Genomic DNA, 26825 nt, shown 5'->3' with positions numbered 1-26825 from the left:
TATAAGTACACCGGCTTATCTGGGGTACATAACAGATTCAAACCAGCACATTACTAAATACCCCAATGCACATTTCTTAAAAAGAGGGATTCTTTCTTATCTAAGAATCATATAGTTATGAACTTCAGTAAATTGAACATTGATAAATACTTTCATCTAAACTATCACACATATTTCAATTTTTTGGAAAATTGACCCCAAAATACTTTAGAGCCTTTAAAAAACCCCGCGATACAGGATCCAGTCTAGGGTCAGGTATTGCATTTAGTTTCCTTGTCTCTTTAGTCTTCTTTAATCTAGAACATCTCCACAGCTTTTCTTCATTTTTTATGGCACTGATACTTGAAGACTACAGCCCCCTCTGGAACTGTGCAGTCCTCATTTTGGGTTTCCCCATGACTAAATTTACTTTGTGCATTCTTGGCCCGAATATTACAGAAGTGATCTTTCTCCAGGTGTCCGGTCTGGTGTTTGTCCCGTCTGTCTACGCTCGCGATTTCATTTAGATAACTCAGTGCAGTCCCTTTCTGATATTTGACTGTTTCCACCTTCAAAAATGGCAATTTTTTATTCAACCAAACAAAACCTTTGTGGAGGTTTTACACGTGTAATCTGAGGACCTATCTGAGCTTCAGTTTCCGCGTCTGTTAAGCATGGATATTAATAGTTTCCCCCAGGGCTCGCATTGGGAGGGTTAAATAAGGTCATGTATGTAAAATGCTTTGCACGGAATCTGCCACAAGAACAGCCCTCCATAGACATTAGCTATTATCATTTTTATTATTATTGCGGCCAGTGTTAAGAGGTCTTGGTTTTGATCTGTCCCTCAGTCTCCCAATCACAAATAAAATCCCCACAGAGACAAAGGCGGTGGGGGTGGGGGTGGCGAGGCAGCCTCAGCTCTGCCATTTGTTTCCTCATCTGGAAAATGGGTCCACGCTGCCCACCGTGCGGTGCTGCTCGAGGTTTAGTCAAATGCATGAAAAAGTGCCTGGACATGGAGCAGATTCTCAAGAAATCGTGGGAGATTCAGACTCCGGTCCAGGAGGAAATCAGAACTATCTGTCCTACTCGGGTTCTTTTTTTATTTGTTTCTTTTAATTTCGAATATAATGTGGGATCAGTCTGAGTCAGTAGCAAGGCATGAAAAAATACGGAGTCCAGGATTTAGGAATCTCCACCATTTGCCAGCTGTGTGATCTCTGGGCAGATTAACGTCTCTGAGCTTCAAGGTTCTCATTTATAATATGCGGATAAAATTAGCACACACCCCCGAAGGATCACTGTGTTAATTAAGGATGCCTATAAGTACTGAGACGTCTCCTGAATGAACCGACGCGTGAATCAAGTAATGATCCTGGCAGCCAGCCGCGCGGCCGCTGCACGCCGGCGCATCGCGGCGCCGGTCCACTGCGCCCGCCGACTCGTCGGCTGGTGCAGCGCCAGCGGCGATTGCCACCGCCGCCGCAGGCTCCGCCCCCGCTGCCCCGCGCTTACCCCCGGGGCCGGGCAGCTAGCAGTCGCGCGGCGCTGGTGGCAGCGGGAAGCGACCGCGCGGCCGAGGCGGGAGGCAGCGGGGGAGGCGCGCGGGCGCACAGATGGGAGCCACTGAGCAAGGACGGAAGAAGAGCCGGAGACTGTTTGCTTCGCTGCGGCCGTGGAAGGCGACCCGGCGGCTGTGGCGGACGCGCTCGGCTCCCGGGGCGGCGCAGGGTGAGCGTGGGCGCGGCCGGCGGGGACCTGTTACCCCGTGGTGGCGGCCCGGCGCGCGGCGCTGCGGGAGGGGGCGCCGCGGGGGCTCCGGCGCTGGGCGGCCGCCCGGGGCCTGGTCCTCGGCCTCCGAGACCCGCGGGGTCGGCGGGTGGGGGACGGCGCGGCCTGGATGTCCGGCTGACCTGGCCCACCCCAACCCCCAGGCCCTCGGGGAGGAAACCGGCCCCGGAGCATCTCCTGTGGGCCCAGGTGTCTGCGGCTTCGTTACTGCCCGCAAAAGCCCTCCCCCACGCCTGTCCGCTTGGCAAGAGGGGACCCAGGGTGCCGCGGGAACACAGCCTTCCTCAGCTGTGCGCCCCCCACCCACACCTGGCCCAGTGCCTGCAATGCAGCACCTGCTGGGGGAATGAATTTGGACGATACTTCAGTTCCAAGTCCCCTCTCCTCCAGACACGCTCCCCCACCCCGCCGGGCGCGCCCCATCCTTCCCACCTGCCTGCTGTGACTCCTCTCATACCCTAAGCTCTACCTACGATAAACCGTGCCCAGTCCTAACCAGGGCTTTTACCCACATTCAACCCATGACCCGCTTCTTCATTCCCTCCACAATCCTTATTGAGCCCCGCCAGTGTGCCAAGGCCTAGAGTGAAGGAAAATAGGCAGGGCCTCCGCGTCTGGAGCTAATGCTGGAGGAGGGAGGCCTGACACACAGGAGACAGGTAAATCGCCTTTCCCGATTGCTGTGTGTGCTTTGAAGGACCAAATCGTTTGCTGGAAGAGAAGAAAAGAGGAGGGGGACCTAGTTGACATGGCCGGTGGGCCGGGAAGGCCTCTCTGTGGCAGTGCAGTGTAAGCTGATTAAGAGTTACTCCAGGTGGAGTGGGGGAGCGCCCTCCCGGCAGGGGGGGTAACAAGTGGGAAGCTTCTAGGAGTGTCTGAAGCTTAGCAGGTGGGAAAGGGGCAGGAGAAGAGGTGGGTGGGGGAAGCTGGAGGCAGATCTAGGGGTGGGCAGACCATGGCCAGGAGTTTCGAGTTTGTTCCATGTGGGCTGGGAAGCCAGTGAAGCGTTCTAAGCAGGCCTGTGACATGATCTCTCTGCGGTGGCCGTGCCCTCATCTCTCAGCCGGTTCTGTCGGGACTAGTGTAAATACCATTTCCTCTGTGAAGCATTTCCCGGAGTTCCTGCCACCTGTAACCTCTCCTTGAGTATTTGCTGCTGTTCCATCTGGTGTAGTAGATTGCGGGTTCTCATCCATTTCACCTGTGCATCCTCTAGTAGGAGATGTGCAGGGCTCTGCCCTTCGTACTTACCTGTTTGCTGCATGAGTGGATGATTTGCCTGCCTGTGTGTGATTACATGTGTGGGAGCATGTTTCCTGTCTTGTCCTTTTTGTCTGTTTGTATCATTTGCAGATTCATCTGAGACGCTGACATGTCTTGATTTCTAAAATGGCTGACCTGTTCCAGAGCAGAAGTTCCATTCCACTAGTCCCACCGTCGCAGGGTTGTTTTGAGAATTAAATGAGTTTAATTATCGCGTAGTGCTGGCACACTATAAGCATTATAAACATTAATTTGGCAAAGAGCAGCAACAATTATTTTTCAAGTATTTATTGTATTAGAAACCAGCTTTTCAATGTTGGCAGTTATGGAGACTCTGTAGCTTGTTGACATATTGCTGGCTTTCAAACTGTATATTACGACTTGCAGTCACTACACCAAATACAATTCTTTCCTCACTGGCATTGAGGATTGTAGGTGCAACTTAGGGCTGAAGACTGACCATCCCTTTTCTTTGGTTGGCTTGAGCAGCTGAATGAGATTGGTGGTTGCAACAAGGATTCCTTGAGTGATGTTTACATGCACGTATACTTCCAGGTGCTGTATGAATATTTACAAAGGAGGAATGAGTGCATATTGGCAGTGTCGTAACTTGGGTTAGAATAAGTTTTCTAGGTTTGTTTTTTTTTAAAACTAGGTCTATACTGTATACACCGTCAGCCTTTCTTCTTGTCTCGTTCCTGCCCTGGAGTTCACCCATAGGGCATCCTACCCATCTCTTTTCTTTGTAGTTTCTTGGTGCCCACTCCCCTTCTCCCATACACCTGAGGATTGGTCATTATAATGTTTTATGTGTTATGTGATATTATGGATGATGCTTTACAGTTAACAGAATGTTTCAATGACAAGATCTCTTTTCGATCTTGGCAATACTTCTCAAAGGAGGGAGAGCTTATTTATTTTCTCCATTTCATAAATGAGGATGGTGAATGACTTGCAAATGGTCCTGTGAATGGCGAGTGGCAGACTCAGGTATAGCAGCACCCTTTCTGCCACATTCCCTGCAGCAATACGAACATGTGCTAGTATCTATACTGGTGGAAGGGACAAGTGTAATTAAATATCGTTTATTTAAAGAAATCCGTGTCCCAATTTTATTTGATTTTTGAAAGGTGGCCAGAATGAATCATAATGATTTTCACTACCCTTTGGGCATCTAGAACCAGAAGCTTTGTAGTCACACAGACTAGGATTTGGTTCTGCCACTTAGCTGTGTGGTATTGAGCAAGGTGCTTATTCTTCCTGAATCTCAGTTGTATATCATCTTTAAGTAGGGATGATGATTCCTATATCGTGATGCTACTGTAGGATTAAGTGAGTCAATGTATGTGAAGTTTCTGGTACCTAGTGGCTCATAATATTATTGCTATTATAATTAATTATTATTAATATTAGTCTAGATCCTCCTCCAGATGATTACATCTCAAACACAGTCCTTATGGGGCTGGAAAGTTCACAGAGCTGTGGGAAAAGACCATAACTGGGAGCTCTGGAGCTACCCTTTCTGGGCCAGCTATAGGATCTTTGCTATCCACACCATTTTTCATTAGGAAATTGGAGGTGAGAAGCAGCATAATTTAGGGGGCTCCTGGCATCGTTTCGTCCTAACACTGTGTCCTAAAAATAGGGGACATTCAATAAATATATTCAGAATGAATGTATCCTTTAGCATGTATATAAATTCAAAGAGTAAGTGTCTGAATTTTCCAGTCTGAACACTTGTGTGACTATAACTATAGGATAAATACCTAGAAGGGCAGTGACTTGGTCAAAGGGTATATGATTTTTGTTTTGAATTTTGAAAGATATTGCCAAACTGACCTCTAAACATTTGTGCTAATGTCCGCTCCCACCAGCAGTGTGGGAGATTCCTGATTTCCAGCTTCTTTGCCAACACTTAGCATTGTCAGACTTTTTAAAGCTTTCCAATTTAATGGGTGTGAAATGGTACTACATACTTGTTTTATTTTGAATTTTCTTGATGACTAATGAAGCTGAGCAGCTTTTCACATGACTATTGGTCATTCATATGTGCACCTCTGTGAAATGACTGGTCATGTCTTTTTCTATTTTTTTTTTAACTTGATGGTTTTTCTTTTTCTTATCCATTTATAGGAGCTCTTTAAATATTCTGGATACTAATCATTTGTTAGTTCTATGTCCAAACAACTTTTAAAAATATACCTAACTATAAGTAGTTCTAGATGTGCATATGAGCAAGCTGCAGCAAGTGGAAATTAACAGCCCTTTCTCCCAATGCTTCCATCCTTTATAGGAAACCATAATTTAGTCAGACATCAGAGCTTTAAGGTTACAGCAAAGGGAGCCAATAGATGGTAGAAGAATTTGGTGAGCAGTAGACTTCCCAAGCACCTCAAGTTGTGGTAAAAAGAAAAAACAAAAAACTGGCCCTGAATTCCTCCCACCAGAAATAACCTCTCCAAAAGCCTTGGTGGGGTGGCGAGCCTTTCTTGGGCAGCCTAACTCCCCGGGAAGAACAGGTTGGAACCAGAGCTGGTTTCCGTCAACGGACAGTGCATTCCAGGGCAGAGATCTTGGAGAAGAGGACTGAACATTTGACAGGTGATCTGTACTCTATACCCACAGCTTCCATTTCTAGCCATCTGCCCCCCCAATACAAATCATTTTGAATGGAGATAATGATCACCACCTAGTCTATTCCTAGGGCTACTGGCAAGATCAAATGAGATCATAGATATTAAAGAGCTATGCTAGTGTAAAGTATATTAGCTAGTCACTCTGAAGTAGCTAACCTTTTGTTAGAGTGGAGAAACCTCAGTAACCTACAGCCTTTGGCCTCTGTCCATTCTCTTGCCACCTGTTCTGCAGGAACAGTGTGTGATTGTAGTACAATGGGTTTCCAAGTGTAGTCACCAGGGGCATCAACTACCTGGGAACTGGTTAGAAATGGAAATTGCTAGTCCCTACACCTCTACTACCAAATCAGAAACCCTTGGGTGGGAGCCCAGGAATCTGTGTTTAACGTTTTCCAGTGATTGTTGATGCATGCTGAAGTTTGAGAATCACTGGCCTAGTGGAATGAGTAGGGTCTTTAAGTCTGCAAATGTGGGTTCAAATCACAACTTGCTTGTTTGCTAACTTGTGACATTTCCAACTTTTTAGACTCCTCTTGGGCTTCTAAATGCTCATCAATAAAAGGAGGGTGATCTCACGTCCCTCATGGGATTGTTGTGAGCACCAGGTAGCCTGACTCTCCTACTAACTAGCGCTGTGTCCTTTGGCAAGTCATTTCCCTCTTTCTTTCTCATCTTTCTCGTCTAAAGAACGTGGGAATGGCAAGAGTCCGCTCTTACACACTGCTTACTATGTGCCAGTCACTGTTCTAAACGTGGATATTTTAATTTTATTTAATCTTTACAATAGGCCTGTTTTACAATCTCCATTTAACAAATGAGAAAACTGAAGCACAGAGAAGTTAAGTGATGTTTTCAAAATTACACAGCTGGTAAACCGGGATTCAAACCCAGGCATTCTGGGTTGAAAGTCTTTGCTTTAAAGGCTAATGACAACCATCTCATCTAGTGACTGTGAAGATTAAATGAACTAATGCACATTGAGTGCTTATAACCATGCTTGGCATTAGGTACTCAATAAATGTATGATGAAGGTGATAGGAAAATTGCCTGGTACACAAGTAGGTGCTCCCATAGGTTAATTTCCTTCTCCTTCCCTGGTGACTTGGCTTCATGGGAGTTGACTCATTTTGCCTTGTTGAAGTCAGCCCACTCTTTTCTGCGGTTAACCCTAATTGCTCCATCCCTAAAGCATCAGTTTTTCTCTCTCTATCTCATCTATTTTATGGCCACTTGGGTGAGCAAACCAAACAGAGGCTTAGCTGGATGGAGAGAAGCAAGTGTGTTGGTGCAGGGAAGGAACCCGTCCTACCCATTCTGCTTTGGAAATGGCTATGCTAGAAGAAGCTCCAGGCAGGCCATTGAAAGAGATTTTATTTCAGAAGGTCTGCCTAATTGGAGACATGGTCTCTGGAATCTCCCTTTGCTTCTCTATCTATTAATCAAGAAATAAAATGCCTCAAAAAGTTCCAAGGAAATATAAAAGCTATTTTTTTTGGTTTCAAGTTTATTGAGCTATATTCACACAAACCATCCAATGTATACAATCATTGGCTCACATAGTTGTGCTTTTATCCCCAGGATTGATTTTAGAACATTTCCATTCCTCCAGAACAGAAATAAGAATAAAAAATAAAACCCAAGTCTTCCCATAGCCCTTATCTCCACCTCATTGTTGGCCCATAGTATTGGTGTAGTAAATTTGTTGCTGTTGATGAAAGAATATTGAAATATAGTCCATAGTTTGCAATAATAAGAGCTTTTTTTGGCTCAGTCTTTCCTCAGGATAAAATTTACAGCTGGGAGGTTTAATCCACAGTGTTACAGCACTGCTTTTTCTTTCATTTTTTGTTTTGCTAGGACAATAAAAAGCCTTATTATGCCCTTTCAATTCTGGGTCTCTCTCATTGTTCTTGAAAATTCTCTTCAATTTTGTTCTCAAGATGGCCTCCCTAGCTGGGCATGACTCACTGGTCTAGTGACTCAGAAGTGGCATCTAACAAGACAAGGATTGTGCAGAATTGTGAAGGGACTTTCTGGCCAGTGGAGCCTGCCTGAAGCTTTCTCTAAACCCAGTTGTTTAGATGGAGCATCATTTCCATTCACAGGTGTTGATAATGGTCCTTAGTTTTAGTTTATTTGAAGCCCAGGGTCTTCCAGAATCACTCCCCTGTTCTGGAAAGCCCCAAGGCTTTGACCCGCACTCGGGTGTCGCCTTGAAGTTTACGGAGGGATAGAAGGAAGCTTCTGAGAGTTCACTTGCTCTTTCTTGAAACGGCCAAAGAATCAGGAGATCTAAGGGTTCTGTAAGTATTATGTCAGGAGGGTATATAAAGTCTCTTTTGATTTAATGAGGTCTTCAAAGCTCTTTCAAGTCAAATTAAAAAAAAGGATCTAGTAAGGATGAATAGAGGAATGGCGAGATATGTGATGAAGCAAATACAGCAAAACCCTCTTATAGATGAAGTTCACCACACAATGCTTTCAACCTTATTTGTATGTTTGAAACTTTTGAAAATATTGGGTAAAAACTTGCCCCAAGAAATCATCACACACTTGAAAAATTTTACTTCATTTTAAATATAAATGGGCCCAGAGCTGGGCTGGCAGGTGGTTATCTACTTCTCTATGCCAAGAGCTGCATATTCTTCCTGGTATGTAATTCTCACAATATTCCTACAAGCTATTTATACACATTTTATGAGGAAACAGGCACAAAGTGGTAAACGTGACCCATGTCATAAGCTGATGATAAAAGTATTGAGCATTTACTGAGCCCTTCCTTTATGTGTCAGGCTTTGTGCCATGCATGTCATGTGCTCTAGCTTGTTGGAGCCTCACCCACATCTAGAAGGTTGGCACCATTATTATCTTCTTACAGATTGGGAAGCTGACTTGGCGAGGTGCAGTAACTTGTCCCAGGCCACTCCAGGGCTGGTAGTGGCAGAGCCTATGTTTGAAATGAGTCTCTCCTGCTTCAGAGCCGTTACTCTGCTGTGTGCCACCAAAGCTTTGACATTCCTCTGGCTAAGCCAGCAAGTGGGCACACCCCATGGAAACTGTTTGCCTGGAGGCCACAAGCTCCTTGAGATCAAAGACTCAGAGCAGTGGCTGCCCCATGAATACTTGTAAATGAAAGCATGCATCACTTGTGGCTCCTTACTACTTATCCCTCACCTTCTCAGCCCCTGCAAGTGACAAGTGCTCCTTGTGTGCACATTTTGGCTGTTGAGACTTAGTCCTGGAGCCACGGATGCCCGTCTCTTTGACATGGTTTATGGGCCAACATGGCTCGTTTGATGGTCAGTGAAGAGTTCTCGTAAAGGCAGATTTTTCTCATTGGTTTGTTTGTTTTTTTGGATTATCAAAGAAAGTTGTTATCTATTTCCAAGAAAAATTGGGAAGAAAAACAAAGGAAACAAAAAACTCCACAAATACCTAAACATTTCCAAAACTTTTAGGGACTGTTCAAATTATGGCAGTTTTAAATCAAACCAAAGACCCCTAGTGACCCATCCAGCTCTTACTGTATGGCCATGTTTGACTTTTGGTCTGTAGTAATGAGCAGGTGAATGGTGCTGATTAGTTTTCTATATAAATGTGTCCAAGCATGTTGATACTTATATAACTCTAAGTTTCAAAGTTCCAGACCTGTTCTCCCCTTTGATCTTGTGTATAGATGGACAGGGCAGGGATGATTAGCCCCTCTTTATAGATGAGGAAACTCATGCCAGAGAGGTACAGGAGTCATCTGCCTTGTATTACTCAGTTAATAGGTGGTAGAGTTGGGTCTCCAACTTCTCTATTTCAATTCCTAGTCCAGGAAGTCTTCCATGTCAATACTGTACTTAACCCAGCAGTTGTGGGGCATGAGAGCAACAGGTGGCTGTATTTTTTGTTGTTGTTGCTTTTCTCCCAGTTTAGTGAGGTCATGGGTTGGGTCAGTTAACCCATCTGTATAATACGGAATAAACATCACTCATCAGTGCTTGAAGCAGAGGAGGTTATGATTTTTCAGAGCTTTAAAAACAAACAAATAATCAGCTCTCCTTGCAATGTAATTTCTAAGTGAAGATGTTTGGAAGGAACTGCGATGACCTTGACCTGTTTTCCATAAAATAGGTCAAATGTCACCTCTCCTGGCCACCCTATATTAAATGGCACCCTTATTTCATTACCATGCTTCATTTTTCTTGCCAGCATTTATTATATTTTATATATATTAAATGTTTATATTATATTTATATATAATAATAAACACATATTTATTATATATTTATTTTATATATTGACTATTTATAATATTTAAATATTTATATTATATATATTTATTACATATTTGTTTGTTTCTTGCCTACCATACTCCTCCCACCATAATGTATCACCATTAGAGCAGGGGCTTAGTCTGTTTTCTTTGCTCCTGGATCCTTAGCAAGTGGAATAGTGCCTGGCACAAATAATCATTTGCTGAATGAATGAATGAGTGAGTGAGTGAATGAATCTGAGATGTGCTATGACTGCAAATAAACCAAGGTGTTCTTTGAGTTTTCTTCATCCTCCCTAACACAGAGGAGCTTCGAGGTTTGTCATACTCATTTCTGGCTCAGCCACTGAATGGCTTAAAACACATCACTAAAGCCTGCCTGAATGGGTTAAATGACAAATGTGTCCGTGCAGCAAACACGGTTGTTGTATTGCATTTTTATTGTAACAGCTTGTGGTAGCTTGAGGGCAAATCCTGTTCTCTGTTGTATCCCCCAGCACTTAGGAGACAGCCTGGTGCAGGGAGGTAAAAGAAATGTTTGTTGAGTGAATGAAAGAATGAATATGTAAGAGGAAACAAAGCACAGGACTCTTAATGCTTCTGCAAAGCTGAGGTCTCCATTTGAAAATAAACTGGACACATAGCACAGACACACAGTCCTTTCAACTTGAATCAGCTCTCTCCAGAGACAAGGAGATACTAAAACCCTTGGTTCCAACCTAAAGGAAGGAACGGCAAGCTTAGGCTCCAGATCCGGTTCCGTGCCGTGTTTTGGGATTTGTGTTTACGTCTGCCTTCATCCCCATCCTTTCGGCCCCAGCATAAGCACAGTTATAACCTCCGCGCACCACACACCTACTTGCATACAATTATCACAGCCCGGGCGCTCCTTCCTTCAGGGACTTCGCCCCCGAGACTAGCTGTCTGTGAATGACAAATCAAAAGTCAGGATTGCAGAAGCAGTCGGACTTGCCTGCTCATTTGCAGCAGAGGGAGGAAGGAGGGAATGAAAGATTCTGAAAATAAAGGTAAGGAGCCCACTGCAGAGGGGGAGGCTAAAAGATGCTAGGGATGAGATGGCACTCCACAAATATGTTTAGTGTGTATTAATGGCTGCTTTAAAATTACTGTGCATTTACTGTTTTAAGAGTATGGTTATATAATAAAAATGATGACTTTTTAAATGACTGGCTTCTGGTTTCTAAATATTATGTCATTCAATTTTCCATTTTTGTGGTACCAAATATAACAATTTTTTTGCATTCTTCATTTAATCTTGGCTAAGTACCACTCTCTCCATTTCCAGATCTCCTTGTAATAGCTCCCAGAATTTGGGTAAATGGTTTTATTTTGGGAGTGTTAACAGCACTTAGTATTTAATGTCAGGTTTTCGTTACATTTTTGGAATTGGAATATCTGAAATACCTCGGATTTCTACAGTTTGGGTTCTCAAGATAAACGCCGACGGAGCAGCCTTTAATGAACATTCATCTTTTCAGGAGTGCCTCCTAGGGAACGCCGCTGACCTTCAGAACTGTTTATCTTGCGTAGAGATATTCGGCTGCACATTCGGGCCCCCCCCCCCCGCCCCCCGCCCCTGCGCCGGCCTGCACCCCTCCCCTCCCGGGCCTCGCACCCCAGCCCAGCACTCCGGCTCTGTCGGAGAGATAGGGGAGGAGAAAATGGATTTTAATGAAAACTCAGGAAAGGGGCTCACTGAAAATAAGCCCACAAAATTTTAAGTTTAACAAGGCTTCTGAGGTTCTGGAGCATTTGGGGGTTTCCGATGCCGAGGCTCGCGACATTGGCTGCGGCAGTTGGGGGAGGAGCGTGGGACCCCGAGGCCTCGGGAGGCTCCACGTGCTCCCGGGCCTGCCGGGGCCGAAGCCCGGCCTTCCCTCCGCAGCCGCGGTGCCGCCGGGCCGGGCGTCCGCAGAAGGCGCCAGGGACCCGGCCGGGCCGCGCCGGGCAGCCGCTCTCCGCGCCGGGGTCTGCTTTCCCCAGCGCTAATTTTAGGGCTCGCCGGTCCCCACCCCCTTTCCCCGGCGCTCTGCGCGTTTTCACTCGGGAGCCTCTGCGCAGCAGCCTGCACTCCACCCTTTCCTCCCCGCGCGTTCTGGCTTAAGGACGCCCCGACCCTTGGTCTCGGGGACGGGGTTCGCGTGGGCAGGTGGAGGCTGTCACGCAGCGCCCCGAGCACTTTCCCCGTCGCCCCTTCGGCGCTCGCTGCCCTCGCGACTCTTCTCCTGCGCCCGAGGCAGGTGGTTTGGGTGATCGGTGAGACCACACAGGAGCCATCCCTTCCTCCTGCGCGCAGGCCGCCTGGGTTGACCCTCGCCAGTCCCCAGGAGGCTGCCAGTCCTGGTTTGTTAAACGATGCCCGCCTGGTGGTGGGCAATGCCATATCTTCCACATTAGAAAAAGAAGAAAAAAAAAAATCACCCTGAGACAGCCGGATGCCAGTGGGAAGACTGGTATTTTAATCTACAAAGCAGTTTATAATGAAGGCTCTTAACAAATTCGCTCTCTGTAATTGATACTTTGAAAGGATCAGGGGTAGCTGGTGTCGATGGTATTCGTATTTTAATAGGCTCTGGATCATTCGCATCCTCGGTATTGATCTATGTGGTTTTGATGTTTAACTTTTCATTAAGAAATCCTAGCGGAGAAGAAAACAGCTAATGAATGAGCCTAAGTGGAAAGAGAACCTATCCACTCCTGTTTCTAAGCGAGTCAGTCATGTGAAAGTAATACCCTTGTGCCTGTGTGTGATCAAATTATTTAAAATTAACTCTAAGGAGAATGTGGCTTTTCTTGCATTGTTTGCAACGCTTTATTTGCCAAGTCATGCTAGGCCGTGGCCATGGTTAGGAACATTAAAGCTGACTGAACTGGAGGCTGAGGCTGAGGTCGAGGTTAATTTTCACCATTGTTTGGAGCTCAAACACTCCCAGGATTTTCTATCAGTATGTTTGAAGCATCAGATCCTCAGTTGCGTTTTGAGGGACGTTGGTATTTTAGAACTTTTGTTTCACTTGGTATTGGAAAGAGCTTGCACTGGAGGTCAGGTTAGTTAGGTTCTGGCTTGTTCAGTCACAAACTCATTAATTTCTTTGAGTCTCAGTTTCCTTATCTCTAAAATGGAGAGATGTTGGACTAGATCAGTTTGTGGGTCCCATGAAAACAAAAGGCAATTCAGTGAGTTTCAATCATCTTTCTAAGCTTAGAAAGATGAATCAGAATAGAAAATGTCAGAAATCATTGCACATTACTCAGGTTAAATATGGGTTCCTGAAATTTATGCTTTCAATATTTATGTTTATTTATGAATGTTCATATGCACTGGATTGTGACATCAGATCTCAGATCTGTTTCTTACTGTGAGTCCTAGTCAGAAGGTTTGAAAAAGTTTGACATGGGCCGTAGTTTCTTAATTTGATCTTCAAGGAGTTTGTGAAATGCAGTTTCATATACATGTTATTTTTATAACATGCATATATATAATGTGTATATATAATATATACATATATAATGTGTGTATATATAATATATACATATATAATGTGTGTGGGTGTGTGTGTATATATATATATAGAAAATCAGTATTATTCCTCAGATTTTCAAAGGGTCTAAGAACCCAAACAGCTTCTGAATTGCTGTATGCTGTATTTCTAAGGTCCCCTAAGCCTCTTCTAAGCCAGTTTCCTAGAGATCAAAGAATTCTTTCAGGGTTGGGAGATGGGTATGTGCTGACAGTGACCAGCAGAGAGTGCCGATGTGAGAGCATGTGTGTGTGTGTGTGTGTGTGTGTGTATTTGTGTGCTGGAGAGAGGGTGTGACCATGCAGCCAGGCCATAAAAGCTATTTGTAGGTACCAATGGACCAGTTGGTGAGCTATGAAATATAAATACACTAAACATTTGAGTCTGTAAGCTGCAAAGGTCCATAGAGAAACAATTGAAATGTTGTCAGTTGTTCCAGAGTCAGCTCTCCTTGCAAAGATTGAAAAAGAGAACCAGATAAAGTAAAGAGGTTGATGGAGCAAATAAATCGTCAGGATATTGGGAAGCAGAAGCTGAATTTGTAAAAAACCACCATCACAGAAGTGATGTTCAGTAAACGTTGAATTGTGGTTTAATTCAACATTCCTTTCTTTTCCTTCTTTTCGTTGCTTCCTGTCATAAGATGGTCCAGTGAAACTTTTAAATATAAAAAGGCATTGTATAACATTTGCCCAGAGTATCTCAAAATGCTTTACAAGCCAGAAAAAAAATAATGTATGAAGCAACTAAGAAGAAAGTAATTGAATGAGTAAATAAGTAGATATTAGCAAACATGACAACTAGTAATAATAATAATCACATCTATTAATGAACAACTAGTATGTGAAAAGCATATTGCCAGGCGCTTTACGTATTGTCACAACGCTGTAAGATAGGTGGTATTTCACATGTAAGGTAATAGAGAGTTGGATTAAGAATTTTGTGTAGGGACACATAACTAATAAGCTCAAATTCAAACCCAGGTTGTTTTTGCCTTCCAAACCTTATTCACTTGTCTAAGTGCTTGGGAATAAGTAACATAACATTTCAGAGATTTAAATAAAATTGTCAGCATCATACAGTATTGTAATTAATTTACTTATTCTTTGGGAAATGTGAACCTTAACAATTGATGGCTTCTGATTCTTTTTCTGAGGCTTCATTTATTTGGAAAATAGACATTTCTACTCTTTCAGTTCAGCTTCAAATTTCCTTTTTATTTACCCCCTTCTCTTAGTAGTTTACATAACAAGATCTTGGAGGTAGAGATATGAAGGGATAGCAATTAGCAATTTGGGTAGAATTTTTTTTTTTTTTTGGTCTCTGACAAATCAGGGTAAATAGTTCTACTCCTTCCATTTTTTCCTGTTTTTCTAGATTTTAATCTCAAAATAATAAATATGCTATTTTTGTGAGTAAAGTTATGCATAATATATTTCAGTGTGGCAAAACTAAGATTAGAACATATTCGTTGCTGTTGGTTCCTGAAAGAATTTGATTTTTCAGTGAAACTTATCACAAAGTCTGACTGGGAATTTGAACAGAGTAAGGTCCAGACCTTTAGGCCTTAAATATTAAAATGATCATGGTGCTTATCCCCAACTTTTGATTAAAAATAAAACAAGTGTAAGGAAATCCAAAAACTTTGTGATTTTTTTTAGACCATCATGACCGCTTTTAGAGAAAATTAAGATAGTTTTTGAAGAAAACTCAAATTCTTTCAGGAAATTTTGGCAATCATGCCTGTGTAAATTGGGGACAATATTTGAGCTGGAATGATTGGTAAATGGTTGAATAATCTTTTAAGATTTCAGAGCTGGCATGTGGTGAATCTGGGATTAGAACCTTCTCTGTGCCAGTGATTCTCAGAGAGTATGATGCTGCTTCCTGGGGAGCAGGATGGAAATTTGCAAGTGTGTTTTTGATTGTTACAATGTTTTTGTTTTGTTTTGTTTTGTTTGTTCCCCATGATAACAAATTAGCCTGTAATTTAAAAATGTTTCACTGAAGAGACAGGTGAAAACCTTTATACTTTTTATGAGGTTAGAGCCTAAGTTGGTTTTCTATATATACTGAAATTTCCAGGATTAAAAATACTGTATAAATTGATATAAGTTTATATTTTTAAATATGTTTAGGAAATCATTTACCTGAAGCAACACCACTTGTGGTAGGTGAGACACTAATACAAAACACCTGTTCACACAATCCATGTACAGGTGCAAGCACCTGACTACTTTATCCTTAATATACTCATTCTGGAGCATTTTATGTATTATAATACATATTATTTTATTTTATAAATAACTTTTCTTTAACCTGTCCTTTATATTATATTTGAAACATTATATGTATCTTTTTGTTTAATTATGTTTTAGGTAGGTTATTTATCTATGCATTTCATTTTTGGATACTGTGTTGGTTTGAATTTGTGGACCCAGAAAGCCATGTCCTTTAATCCTCATTCAGTATTGCTGGGTGAGAGTTTTTAAATTAGCCACGGAGATGTGACTCACCCAGTTGTGGGTGGTAACTTTTGCTTAGATGGCTTCCTTGGAGGTGTGTCTCCACCCATTCAAGGTGGGGTTATTTACTGGAGCCCTTTAAGAGGGAACCATTTTGGAAAGCTCTACAGAGCCCGCACAGCCAGAGACCTTTGGAAATGAAGAAGGAAAATACCCCTGGGGAAGCTTCATGAACAAGAAAACCTGGAGAAGAAAGCTAGCAGATGCTGCCATGTTCGCCATGTGCCCTTCCAGTTGAGAGAGAAACCCTGAATGTCATCGTCCTTCTTGAACCAAGGTATCTTTTTTTGCTTTGGTTGGGACATTTTCACGGCCTTAGAACTGTGGACTTGGAACTTAATAAATTCCCCCTTTAAATGCCATTCTGTTTCTGGTATATTGCCCAGCAGCTAGCAAACTAGAACAGATACTAAATAGGGAAATATAACATAGTTTTATAAAAATGATACATTGTGTCTGATCTGGTTAAGAACCACTGGTCTGTATTTCTTAGGTTACATTGTGTTACTCTCAGAGTTTATCAGATTACTTTATTTTGGCCCCTTGAATGTTTTAAGAATTTGAGCCAACATTAAAAATTTGGGATATTATATATACATTTCTATATTTCTGGCACCTTTAAAAATTTAAAACAATCTACAACAATGGGATTGAGCTGAGCCCAAACTGTATTCTTTAAAAACAGAGATACTAGGATGCAGGAGTTACAAATCTTCTAAAAAGTGATGTTGCTGTAATTGATATTTTTTATGCCACTGTAATTGGCATTTAAAATTTTAATTTTCATATTGTTCTGTGGTATAGAAATATTTGGTTTTAACATATTGACTTTATTCATTTTAGTAGCTTTTAGATTCTACAATATTGGGTTTACTATGCAGGCAGTTAGGTGTTCTGGGAATAATGACAACTTATTTCTTTATTGCACTAAATAAGATTGCTACTCTGGCGTTGAATAGAAGTGGTAATAGTGGATATTCTTACCTTTTTCCTGATCTCAGGATGGGAAGCTATCAATCTTTCACCAGTAAGTACAATATTTGCTGTGGGATTTGTAGAGATATATATTTTTTATCAGATTAAGAAAGTTAGAAACCCGTTCCTAGTGTGTTAAATTTTTATCATGAATTGGTGTTGAGTTTTATCAAATGCTTTTCTGTATTGTGATGACCATAAGATTGTTCTATCTAATTTTGTTAATATGGCGAATTACATTGATTTTTGGATGTTAAATCAACTTTGCATTTCTAGAATAAAGTCAACTTGGTTGTTACATGTAATCCTTTTATATATGCTGGATTTGACTTGCTAAAATTTTGTTGAGGAATTTTCTATCTTCATGAGAGAGATTAACCTATTTTCCTTTGTTGTGGTGTCTTTGTCAGGTTTTGGGTTTATGCCCCTTATGAATTGAGTTAGAATATATTCTCTGTTTTTCTTTTCCCTGCAAGAATTTTGTAGGATTGGAATCATTTTTAAATGTCAAAAGCCTTTTGGGCCTAGAAATTTCTTTGTTGAAAGGTTTTAAAATGTTGTTGCTATTGGTATAGAATTAGTCCAATTTTGTTTCTTGTGTTGGTTATCCTGAGTTGTTTTTTTTTTGCGGTTTTTCCATTTCATCGAAATTTTCAAATTTATTGACATAATTTTTAAAAAATATCTTTGATCTTTTTAATGTCTGTAGAATGTGTATTACTGTGTTTTTTATTCTTGATATTGCTATTTCTTTATTTTTTTATATCAGTAACTCTTTTTTTGGATGAATGTTGCCAAAGTTTTATCAATTTTAGTAGTCTTTGAAAATAGCTGGCTTTTTAATTTATATATTGAAATTGTTTAATTTGATTGATTTTCTATATTATATATTTTCTGTTTCATAAATTCCTGCTCTGGAGTTTTTTTCTAGCTTCTTAGGATGGAAGTTTATGTCTTTGATTTTCAGCTTTTTAAATTATTTTAATTTTAACCTATAACTTCCCTCTAAACATAGCTTTGGTTGTGTCCTTCAGGTTTTGCTATGTCATATTCTCATTGTCATTTAGTTACAGATGTTTTATAATTTCCGCTGTGGTTTATTTTTTGACCCACAGTCATGTAGAAGTGTACTTAGTTTCTAAGCAGTTGAAAGTTTTTGGTTTTCTATTTGTTACTGATTCCTAGTTTAATTTCACTGTAGTCAGAGAAATACTTCAGATGATTTTAGTTCTTTGAATTTTCTTCATCCTTGCTTTGTGACCCAGTTTTTATGTATGTATGTACATATGTATGTTCTGTATATACTTTAAAAGAATGCATATATTGGGCGGGCCGCGGTGGCTCAGCGGGCAAAGTGCTTGCCTGCTATGCCGGAGGACCTCGGTTCGATTCCCGGCCCCAGCCCATGTAACAAAAACGGAGAAACAGAATACAAGAAAATGTTTAAAAATGTTTCCCTTTCTTCCTTCCTTCCTTCCTTCTCTCTGTCTTTCCTTAAAAAAAAAAAAAAAAAAAAAAGAATGCATATATTGAAGTTGTTTGGTTCCATGTTCTATACGTGGCCATTGTGACATCTGTGTTACTCTTGTAGCACAGGTCTTCTCTATTCTTAATTTTTTTTCCTCGTTCTTATTCCCTTGATCGCTCCCATTATGTTTTGGATATGCCTGTTTCCCCTTTTATATCTGTTACATTTTTATTTATTTTTGAAACCATGTAAGTTTAGAATTGCTATATGTTCATTATAAAATGGTTTTCCTTACCTCTAGTAATGTTTTGTGCCTTAACATCTGCCTTTCTTACCTTATTGTAGCTATACCAGCTTTCTTTGGGTTATTATATACATGGTGTTTTCTTTCCCCATCTTTAGTTTTTTTTTTCTTTTCCCATCTTTATGTTTCAATCTCTCTCTGCATTTATTTAAGTATCTATCTATTTATTTATTGAGATATATACAGTACAACTTTCCCCTTTTAACCACTAACCAGCATACAATTCAGTGACATTACTTACTTTCACAATATTGTCCCACTATCACTGCCATTCATTATCCAAGCTTTTTCATCAGCCCAAACAGAAACTCTGTTTCTGTTCAAAGTATTAAACATTAAACAGAACCATTAAACAGTAACTCCCCATTCTCCGTCCCAACTCTAAGCCCTGATAACCTGTAATCTACTTTCTGTCTCTGTGTCTGGTTTATTTCACAACATGTGGTGTCTTCAGGGCTCATCCATGTTGTAGGATGGATCAGAACTTCATTCCTTTTACAGCCAAGTAATATTTCGTTACATGGATGTAACACATTTTGTTTATCCATTGACTGCTGATGGACATTTAGGTCTTTTCCACCTTTTGGCTGTTGTGAATAATGGAGCCATGAACATTGGTCTCCAGATACCTGTTCAAGTCCCTGTTTTCAACTGAATACATATCTAGAAGTGGAATGGCCGGCCCAAATGGCAGCTATATGTGTAACTTTCTGAGTAACCACCAAACTGATTTCCCCAGAAGTTGCACCATTTTACGTTCCCATGAATATTGTATGAGGGTCCCTATTTCTTTATATACTCTCTAACAACATTTGGTATTTTCTGTTTTGTTTTATTTTTTAGTAATAACCATCATAGTGGATGTGAAGTGGTAATCTCACTGTGGTTTTGATATGCACTTCCCTAATTGCTAATGGCATTGAGCATCTTTTCAAGACTTCTTGGCCATTTATATATCTTCTTTGGAGAAATGTCTATTTATCTCTTTTGCCCATTAAAAAAAATTTTTTTTAATTCTTTTTCTTTTGCCCATAGATAAATTGGTTTGCTTATCTTTTTATTGTTGAGTTGTAGGCATTCCTGATGTATTCTGATGTTGTTTATATATTCTCACCAGAGATATGATATAAAAACACAGTTTTTAATTTTGATGAAGTCCCATTTGTCTGTTTTTTGTTGGGGTTGTTGCTTATGCTTTTGATATAAAGTCTAAGAAACCATTGCCTCATGCAAGGTCCTGAAAATACCTCTTTATGCTTTCTTCTAGGAGTTGTATAATCATGGTTCTTATATTTAGGTCTGTTGTCCATTCTGAGTTAATTTTTATATCTGATATGAGGTAGGGGTCCACTTCCACTCTTTTGCATGTGGATATCCAGTTTTCCTACCACCATTTATTGAAAAGACTACTTCTTCCCTAGTGAGTGGATTTATCACCCTTGTCCAAGATCAACTGGACATAGATGTGTGAGTTTTTTTCTGACCTCTTAGTGCTATTCTATTGGTCTGTTTGTTTTTCTTAATGCCTATGCCACATGGTTTTAATTACTGCAGCTTTGTAGTAAGTTTTGAAATCAGACAGTTTGAATCCTCTAAGTTTGTTCTTTTTTCAAGATGTTTTTGTTTACTTGGGACCTCTGGGCATTCTATATGAATTTAATGATTGGATTTTCCATTTCTGCAAAAAAAAAGTTGCTTGAATTTTTATCAGGATTGCATTGAAACTGTGATTTACTTTGGGTAGTACTTTATTCTTTTGGTGGCTACTATAAATGCAACTTTTTTTAAAACTTTTTTTTATTAATTAAAAAAATTAACAAACAAAACATTGATATCATTCCGTTCTACATATACAATCAGTAATTCTTAATATCATCACATAGTTGCATATTCATCATTTCTTAGAACATTTGCATCGATTTAGAAAAAGAAACAAAAAGACAACAGAAAAAGAAATAAAACGATAATAAAGAAAAAAAGAGTATACATACTATACCCCTTACCCCTCGCTTTCATTTACCACTAGCATTTCAAACTAAATTTATTTTAACATTTGTTCCCCCCTATTATTTATTTTTATTCCATATGTTCTACTCTTTTGTTGATAGAGTAGCTAAAAGGAGCATCAGACACAAGGTTTTCACATTCACAGAGTCTCACTGTGAAAGCTCTATCATTGTTCAATCATCATCAAGAAACATGGCTACTGGAACACAGCTCTACATTTTCAGGCAGTTCCATCCAGCCTCTCTACTTCATCTTGAACAACAAGGTGATATCTACTTAATGCATAAGAATAACCTCCAGGATAACCTCTCAATTCTGTTTGGACTCTTTCAGCCATTGACACTTAGTCTCATTTCACTCTTCCCCCTTTGGTCGAGAATGTTCTCTCAATCCCTTGATGTTAATTCTCAGCTCATTCTAGGGTTTTTCTCAGTCCCTTGATGCTGAGTCTCAGCTCATTCCAGGATTTCTGTCCCATGTTGCCAGGAAGGTCCACACCCCTGGGAATCATGTCCCACGCAGAGAGGGGGATAAATGCAACATTTTATTTCCTTTTCAGATGGTTCACTGCTGGTGTGTAGATACACAACTGATTTTTTTTTTTCTCTCAGAAGCACATTTTTCTTCATTACAATTACAGATGTAGAACAGCCGATTCTCTATCTTTTCCATTTTATTTGGTCAAAATGTCTCCTTTCTGAATCTCCTGAGTCTGTCTCTACTCGTTCTCTTCTTATTTGCTCAAATGACCAAGAACACAATTGTAGCTTTTCCTCCTTTAACAGGATAGTGGCCTGGATGAGAAGGTACCCAGTCCAGGCACAGGCTGGAGGATCTGATTAAGAATCTCTTCCATTTTATTTTCTGGCCCTTTTACTTTTTCCCCTTTCTTTATAGTAATTTGAACTCAATATTTTTTCTCACCCCGTTTCTGAATCAGTTTACTCTTTGTGCCCAAATCATGTTGTCCAGTATTTGGAGAAAAAGTTAGTTCCTTTTTCTGTGTGGGTTCAGTTTTGGGTTTAGCTTTTCCCCTCTCTCTGAGCCTGAGCTGCGCTTTGTGAATCTGGATTCCCGTCCTGAGCTGGTGTATGCAGCTGGTGTATGCAGGGCCCTGCTGCAGCTTTGGACAAGTCTCAGGTCTCGTTAGTCCAGAGCTTAGTCCCATCTGCTCGGTGCATACTGCTCACATCACTGCCCTGCACGGCTATTACACAGATAATTCGCTTGTTTATTTTTCTCCCAGTGTTACTAAAAGTTTATCTTTCTTTACTTTTTTCTTTCATCCTGGCTGCCTTCGACAGTGCTAAAAGCTTTTGCATGGTTTAGGTAGGAGAGTCTGGGAGCGGAAGCCATGCTGGATAACCGTGCTGGTGCTGCCTTTTGTATGATGTGTTTAGCAAAACATCTTCCAAAGCAGTTAGCTTCAATCTTTACGGTTTGCGGGATTACCCTCGTTAGAAAAAGCACAGCCATGCTTTTTAGGAAGGACTGTAGTCATCCCCAGCTGATGAGAGGCTCCCCTTTAGAGGAGAACAACAGCTTCCTCCACAGACGTGACCCTCAGCCACTCCCTCCCCCTGCAGGGCCCTCCTTCCTGCCTGCTCCTGGCCTTTGGCTTTACCTGCTGGGCGGGGCCTTTGATAAGGGCTGACAGAAAGAGCCGCAAACAGGTAGGGAGCAAGACCCCCTCGCTTTCCCAAAACTGGTTTTTGAGTGTTGAACTTGTACCCTGGCACTTTGCTGAATTCGTTTTCCAGTTGCGGTAGCTTTCTTGTGGATTCTTTGAGATTTTCTACATATGGGATCATGTCATCTGTGAATAGATGTGCCTTATATTTAATCTGGGTCTTTCGTAAGCAGTATATCAATGAGGTCTCTTCTGGACATCTAGTTTGAAAATTTGGTCTTTAGTTGCATTATTTAAATCATTCGATTATAATTATTTACACAGTAAGGTCTTTAGCAACCATCTTACTATTTCTTCTCTGTTGTCTCACCTATTTTATGTATCTCTTTCTTTTTTCCTTTCTTTGGACTAAATGAGCATTATTTAATGTTATTTTTTTCCTTTCTGTTAGCATTTTAGTAATACATTTGCTTTCTTTTACTTTTCTATTCTTTTTGGTATGTGATTACTCCGTTGCAACTTTTACCGATTTTAGAACACTGTTAAGTCCACTTAGCCCTGTCCTCTCTACCTCTGCCTTCTCTGTGTTATTATTGTAATTTATTTTAATTATACACAGTCCCTACCCCAATGTCAGAAGACATTGACACTGTTGTTTTGTAGAATCAGTGTTCAATTTAGATTTACCCACATATTTACCTTATCTATTGCCCTTCATTACTTCCTGAATTTCTGTGTTTTCCATCTGAGATCTTCTGCATAAAAACCCTGGTGAAGTACTTATATACTACAAAAGGGTATTCTCAGTTTTTGTGGCCTGGAAGTGAATTACTTTTGCCTTTGTTTTTGAAGGATTTTTTTTTACTGGTTATAGAATTCTGGCTAGGCAGATTAATTCTTTTCCTAGCGCTTTAAGATGTCATTCCATTGTCTTCTGACTTTCATCCTTTCTTTGTGAAATTAGCCATTAGCCTTATTGTTGCATCTTGTTTTCTTTGGCCACTTTAAAGATTTTTCTCTCTATATTTGGTTTTCTAGATGTGGTTTCCCTTGTATTTATCCTGCTTGAGTTTTGTAGCCTTTTTTGAGTCTGTATGAGGCTGGTGTTATTGTAATTCTTTTAATTCTCTGCCATTATCTCTTTGATTTTTGTTTCTACTCCTTTCTTTCTAGGACTTAAGTTATTTTTATGCTTAAAAATTTACCCTATCCTACATGTCCCTTCCTCTAATTTTGGTACTCTTAATCCTTTCCTCTATTTTTCAGTTTGATTGTTTTTTGCTAGCCTATCTTAGAGTTTGTTAGCTCTGTGTTCTGCTGTATACAGTTTATTGTTACACAATCTGTTTATTTCTTAGTTTCATTATGTATTTTTCAATTGTAGAATTTTTACTAGATTCTTTTTAATAGATGAAAAAACAGATTCTCCATCTTGTCATCTATTTTCTTGGGTATAATCAATCACAGTCATTTTAAAGACTATGTCCAATAACACCAACTTATGGGCCACATGTGGGTCTGTTTATCATTTCTGTTTTTCTTTTTGGTCCTCCTCATTTCCCTGGTGATTTTTAAATTAAATGTCCAACATTGTGTATAGATGCTCTGGGTGATGTCATCTCCCTTTGCAAGTAGTTAACCTATTCTTTGCCCAGGGCAGAAAGAGCCTCATTGCAATCCAGTCCTGGCACACAAGTCAGTCAAGGCTGCCTTGCAAACTTCTAGGTTAGTCTGACTTTATGTTTCCCCTAATCCTAGAACCTCAGGGGTAGTGACTGAGAGCCCTACCTCTTTGGCTGGTCCTAAACTTCAGTGTTTGTCTCTCTAGTACTGTGAGGATGTCGAAAACCTTACTCTGTAAAATCTTCACTCTGGTTTCTCCTTATCTTGTGCTGCACAGTCAGCAATACCTTAAGGAGGAACTTTGTTTCAGGCATGATTCTCTGAGCCTCTTTGGAATGTGCCTTTTCAGTCTTCTACTTCTCTTTTTGTTTCTACTGATCCATGAGAGCGTCTGAAGTTCTACAGGCTTATTTGCCTCTTACCAGCTCCCATCTGCTTGGCTTCACAACTTCTTTCCCCATGCTAAGAATAGGCAAATGCCCTTAAGGGGAAAATGGAAATTCAGAAAGTTGGGCTTTCCTCAGTGAAACTCTCTTCTCTATGAGATGGGGCTTCTTCAATTCTAGATGATCTGTGGATCTCCTTTGAATTCAAACAGATGTTTTTATATTTTATCTAGCTTTTCTGATCCTCAGGAGAGCTGTTGGTCTGCTACAAGGCACTCTTTTATGGAGAAGTGGAACTAATCCACATGTAATTTTATTATGGACTAAGGCAAGAAGTAAAAATAATGTAGTAAGAAAAACAGATATCCAGACAGTTGATTTCCAATTGCAGTCCCTTGTTTCTTAAAAGGTTGTATGTTGCTTTCCCACACTTTTTCTGAAATATTTACAAATTCGTATTGCTTTGTTTCAGAGAATATGAATGTTAAAAGATTCGCTCATTTTCCTGAGTCTGATTCTCCACCCAAAAGTTTAATACTGTTGTGATTTTGATTTGGAATTGTTACTCTTAACTCCCAAAGATTTGGTATGATTTAAAAATTTATAAAATAGTTTGAATAATTGAGTTATAAAAAAAGTTGTAGAGAACTTGATCCAAACTACATTCAGTAGCTGAGTAGTATTTTTTTCGGTATCTTTCCCAGGGGTGTGTAGCATCCATGGATTTCCTGTCACTGCCCCATTCTCAGCCTATTGGATATAAGCTTTGGTTCATTTGCTAATTCATCTCACATGTTTTGAGATTTATGTATTAGGTGCTCCTTCCTTCTCACATATACTTTAGGGTAGTTCTGGGGATTGGTCTGGACATTAAATAGTCCCACTCAAATGGGTCAGAGCTGAAGGGTGACCAAATACTGGTGTGTTACCCAATTGTGGAAATGTTTTCCATGTCTCCCCAAGTTTTCTCTTAAAATCAGATAGACAAACTGGCGTTTATGTTTCAGTCCTTTCAGATGTGTTTTCCCTATTCTAGTATTAAAAATGTGCTGAGCAAGCGGGCTCTGGTATGCTGGTAATGCTGTGTTTCTAGATCTGCCTGCTGGTTATCTGGGTACATTCAGTCAGAAAATTCATAGAGCTGAACGCATGATCCATTCACTTTTCTGTATGTTTGTTACCCTTTAATAAAAATAAAAGAAGAACTAACTTTTTAACGTTAACTATTTATAAAATGCCCAGGACAAAAAAAGCTTGAGAATCACTAATCTAGTTCATCCTACTCCTTTTACAGACAGTGAAACTGAAGCTTAGTAAAGGGAAATTCCTGGGGAGGGGGGACCTGAGGAGTGGTTCTCAGAACCTGGACTGGCACTCAGGCCTCCTGACACCCAGTTCTGCTTACTTTTCAAACTCATTGATTCAGAAAGGGGATGAGGAAAAGTCCAGCATGCATTAACAGGGGAGCTGGATGCCATTCTCAGAATCCCAGATGCATCTTGCGTGAGTCAGCACTTCACTCCCTCGTCTTTTAATGTCCTCCTCCAGCCTCCTCCAACCTCTCCCCCAGGCTCTTTAAAAGCAGGCACTTTCATCTCACGTGAACTTGGAGATAGTTGTTTTATCACCTGAGAATCATTTGACCACATTTGCTTGGAAAAAAGGGTAATTCGTGCCTGTGAAATCTAACAAGAGCCCAGCACAAGGTATGTTTGTTCCCATTTCTAAGCCGTTTTTAGTTTTGGTGCTGTGTGGTTTAAATTTAGAATACTCTTTTTCAACTTAGTGTGGGGACGGGGCAGAGATTAAATCCAGCTATGACATAAATGGGAAAATCTGGGAGCCAATTCCCAAGAGAGGGGCTGCAGGGAGGGGACTTGCCTGATGTGGGGTGGGGAAACAAAGAGCTGGAGGTGTCCCCTTTTCCCCCTCCCCTGCCTCTGAAGAATTGGCCCACTGGGGATATTTGGTGGGAATATTTCTGATTTGGTTTGGGAATCCAGAATTGAAATACTAAGATATACATCTATTCTCTGTATTAAAATCTACATATATATATATGTGTGTGTGCACACATGCATAAAAATAGAGCCTAATTTGTATTAAGTCATCTGGATTTATTTCACTTCCTCAAGGGCCAGATTTTGAATTGCCCACATGCTGTTCCTTCTGCCTGGAATATATGTACCCGCCTCTTTCCTGGCTCAGTTCTACTCCTATTTCACCTAGTGGCTTCCTCTAGAAGACTTTCTCTTACTCCAGGGCATCAAACCCTGTTATACATTCCCAGAGCAACTGTGTTTTCCTTTCATGTCTCTTCCAATATTTTTATTTACTAGATCAAATTCTGGCATATTGTAGGCGCTCAAAACATATACCCATATGTAAAAGGGAAGGAGGAGAGAAAAAAAGAAGGAAGGAAGCAAGAAAGA

The 26825-nt window shown here is 40.6% G+C and overlaps 1 protein-coding gene and 1 pseudogene across 2 annotated transcripts in view; one reads left to right on the top strand and one right to left on the bottom strand.

Moving 5' to 3' along the window:
- Positions 1–1577: 1577 nt before the first annotated feature.
- Positions 1578–26825, top strand: part of DNAJC6 (DnaJ heat shock protein family (Hsp40) member C6) — a 188147-nt gene continuing 162899 nt past the window's right edge. Inside the window, exon 1 of one of the 2 annotated variants that reach the window (XM_077120692.1) lies at positions 1578–1713. In XM_077120692.1, coding sequence (XP_076976807.1) covers positions 1599–1713 — 115 coding nt within the window. In that variant the 5' untranslated portion in view covers positions 1578–1598. Of the gene's footprint in view, positions 1714–10618; positions 10962–26825 lie in introns of those variants that run through there. The other variant, XM_077120694.1, reaches the window with a different exon arrangement.
- Positions 21389–22239, bottom strand: LOC143650956 (translation initiation factor IF-3, mitochondrial pseudogene; annotated as a pseudogene).

This window comes from Tamandua tetradactyla, chromosome 11, assembly GCF_023851605.1.
Source record: "Tamandua tetradactyla isolate mTamTet1 chromosome 11, mTamTet1.pri, whole genome shotgun sequence".
Taxonomy (NCBI): Eukaryota; Metazoa; Chordata; class Mammalia; order Pilosa; family Myrmecophagidae; genus Tamandua; species Tamandua tetradactyla.
The sequence above is the reverse complement of the archived record's forward strand: the minus strand, read 5'-3'. Positions and strand labels throughout refer to the sequence as shown.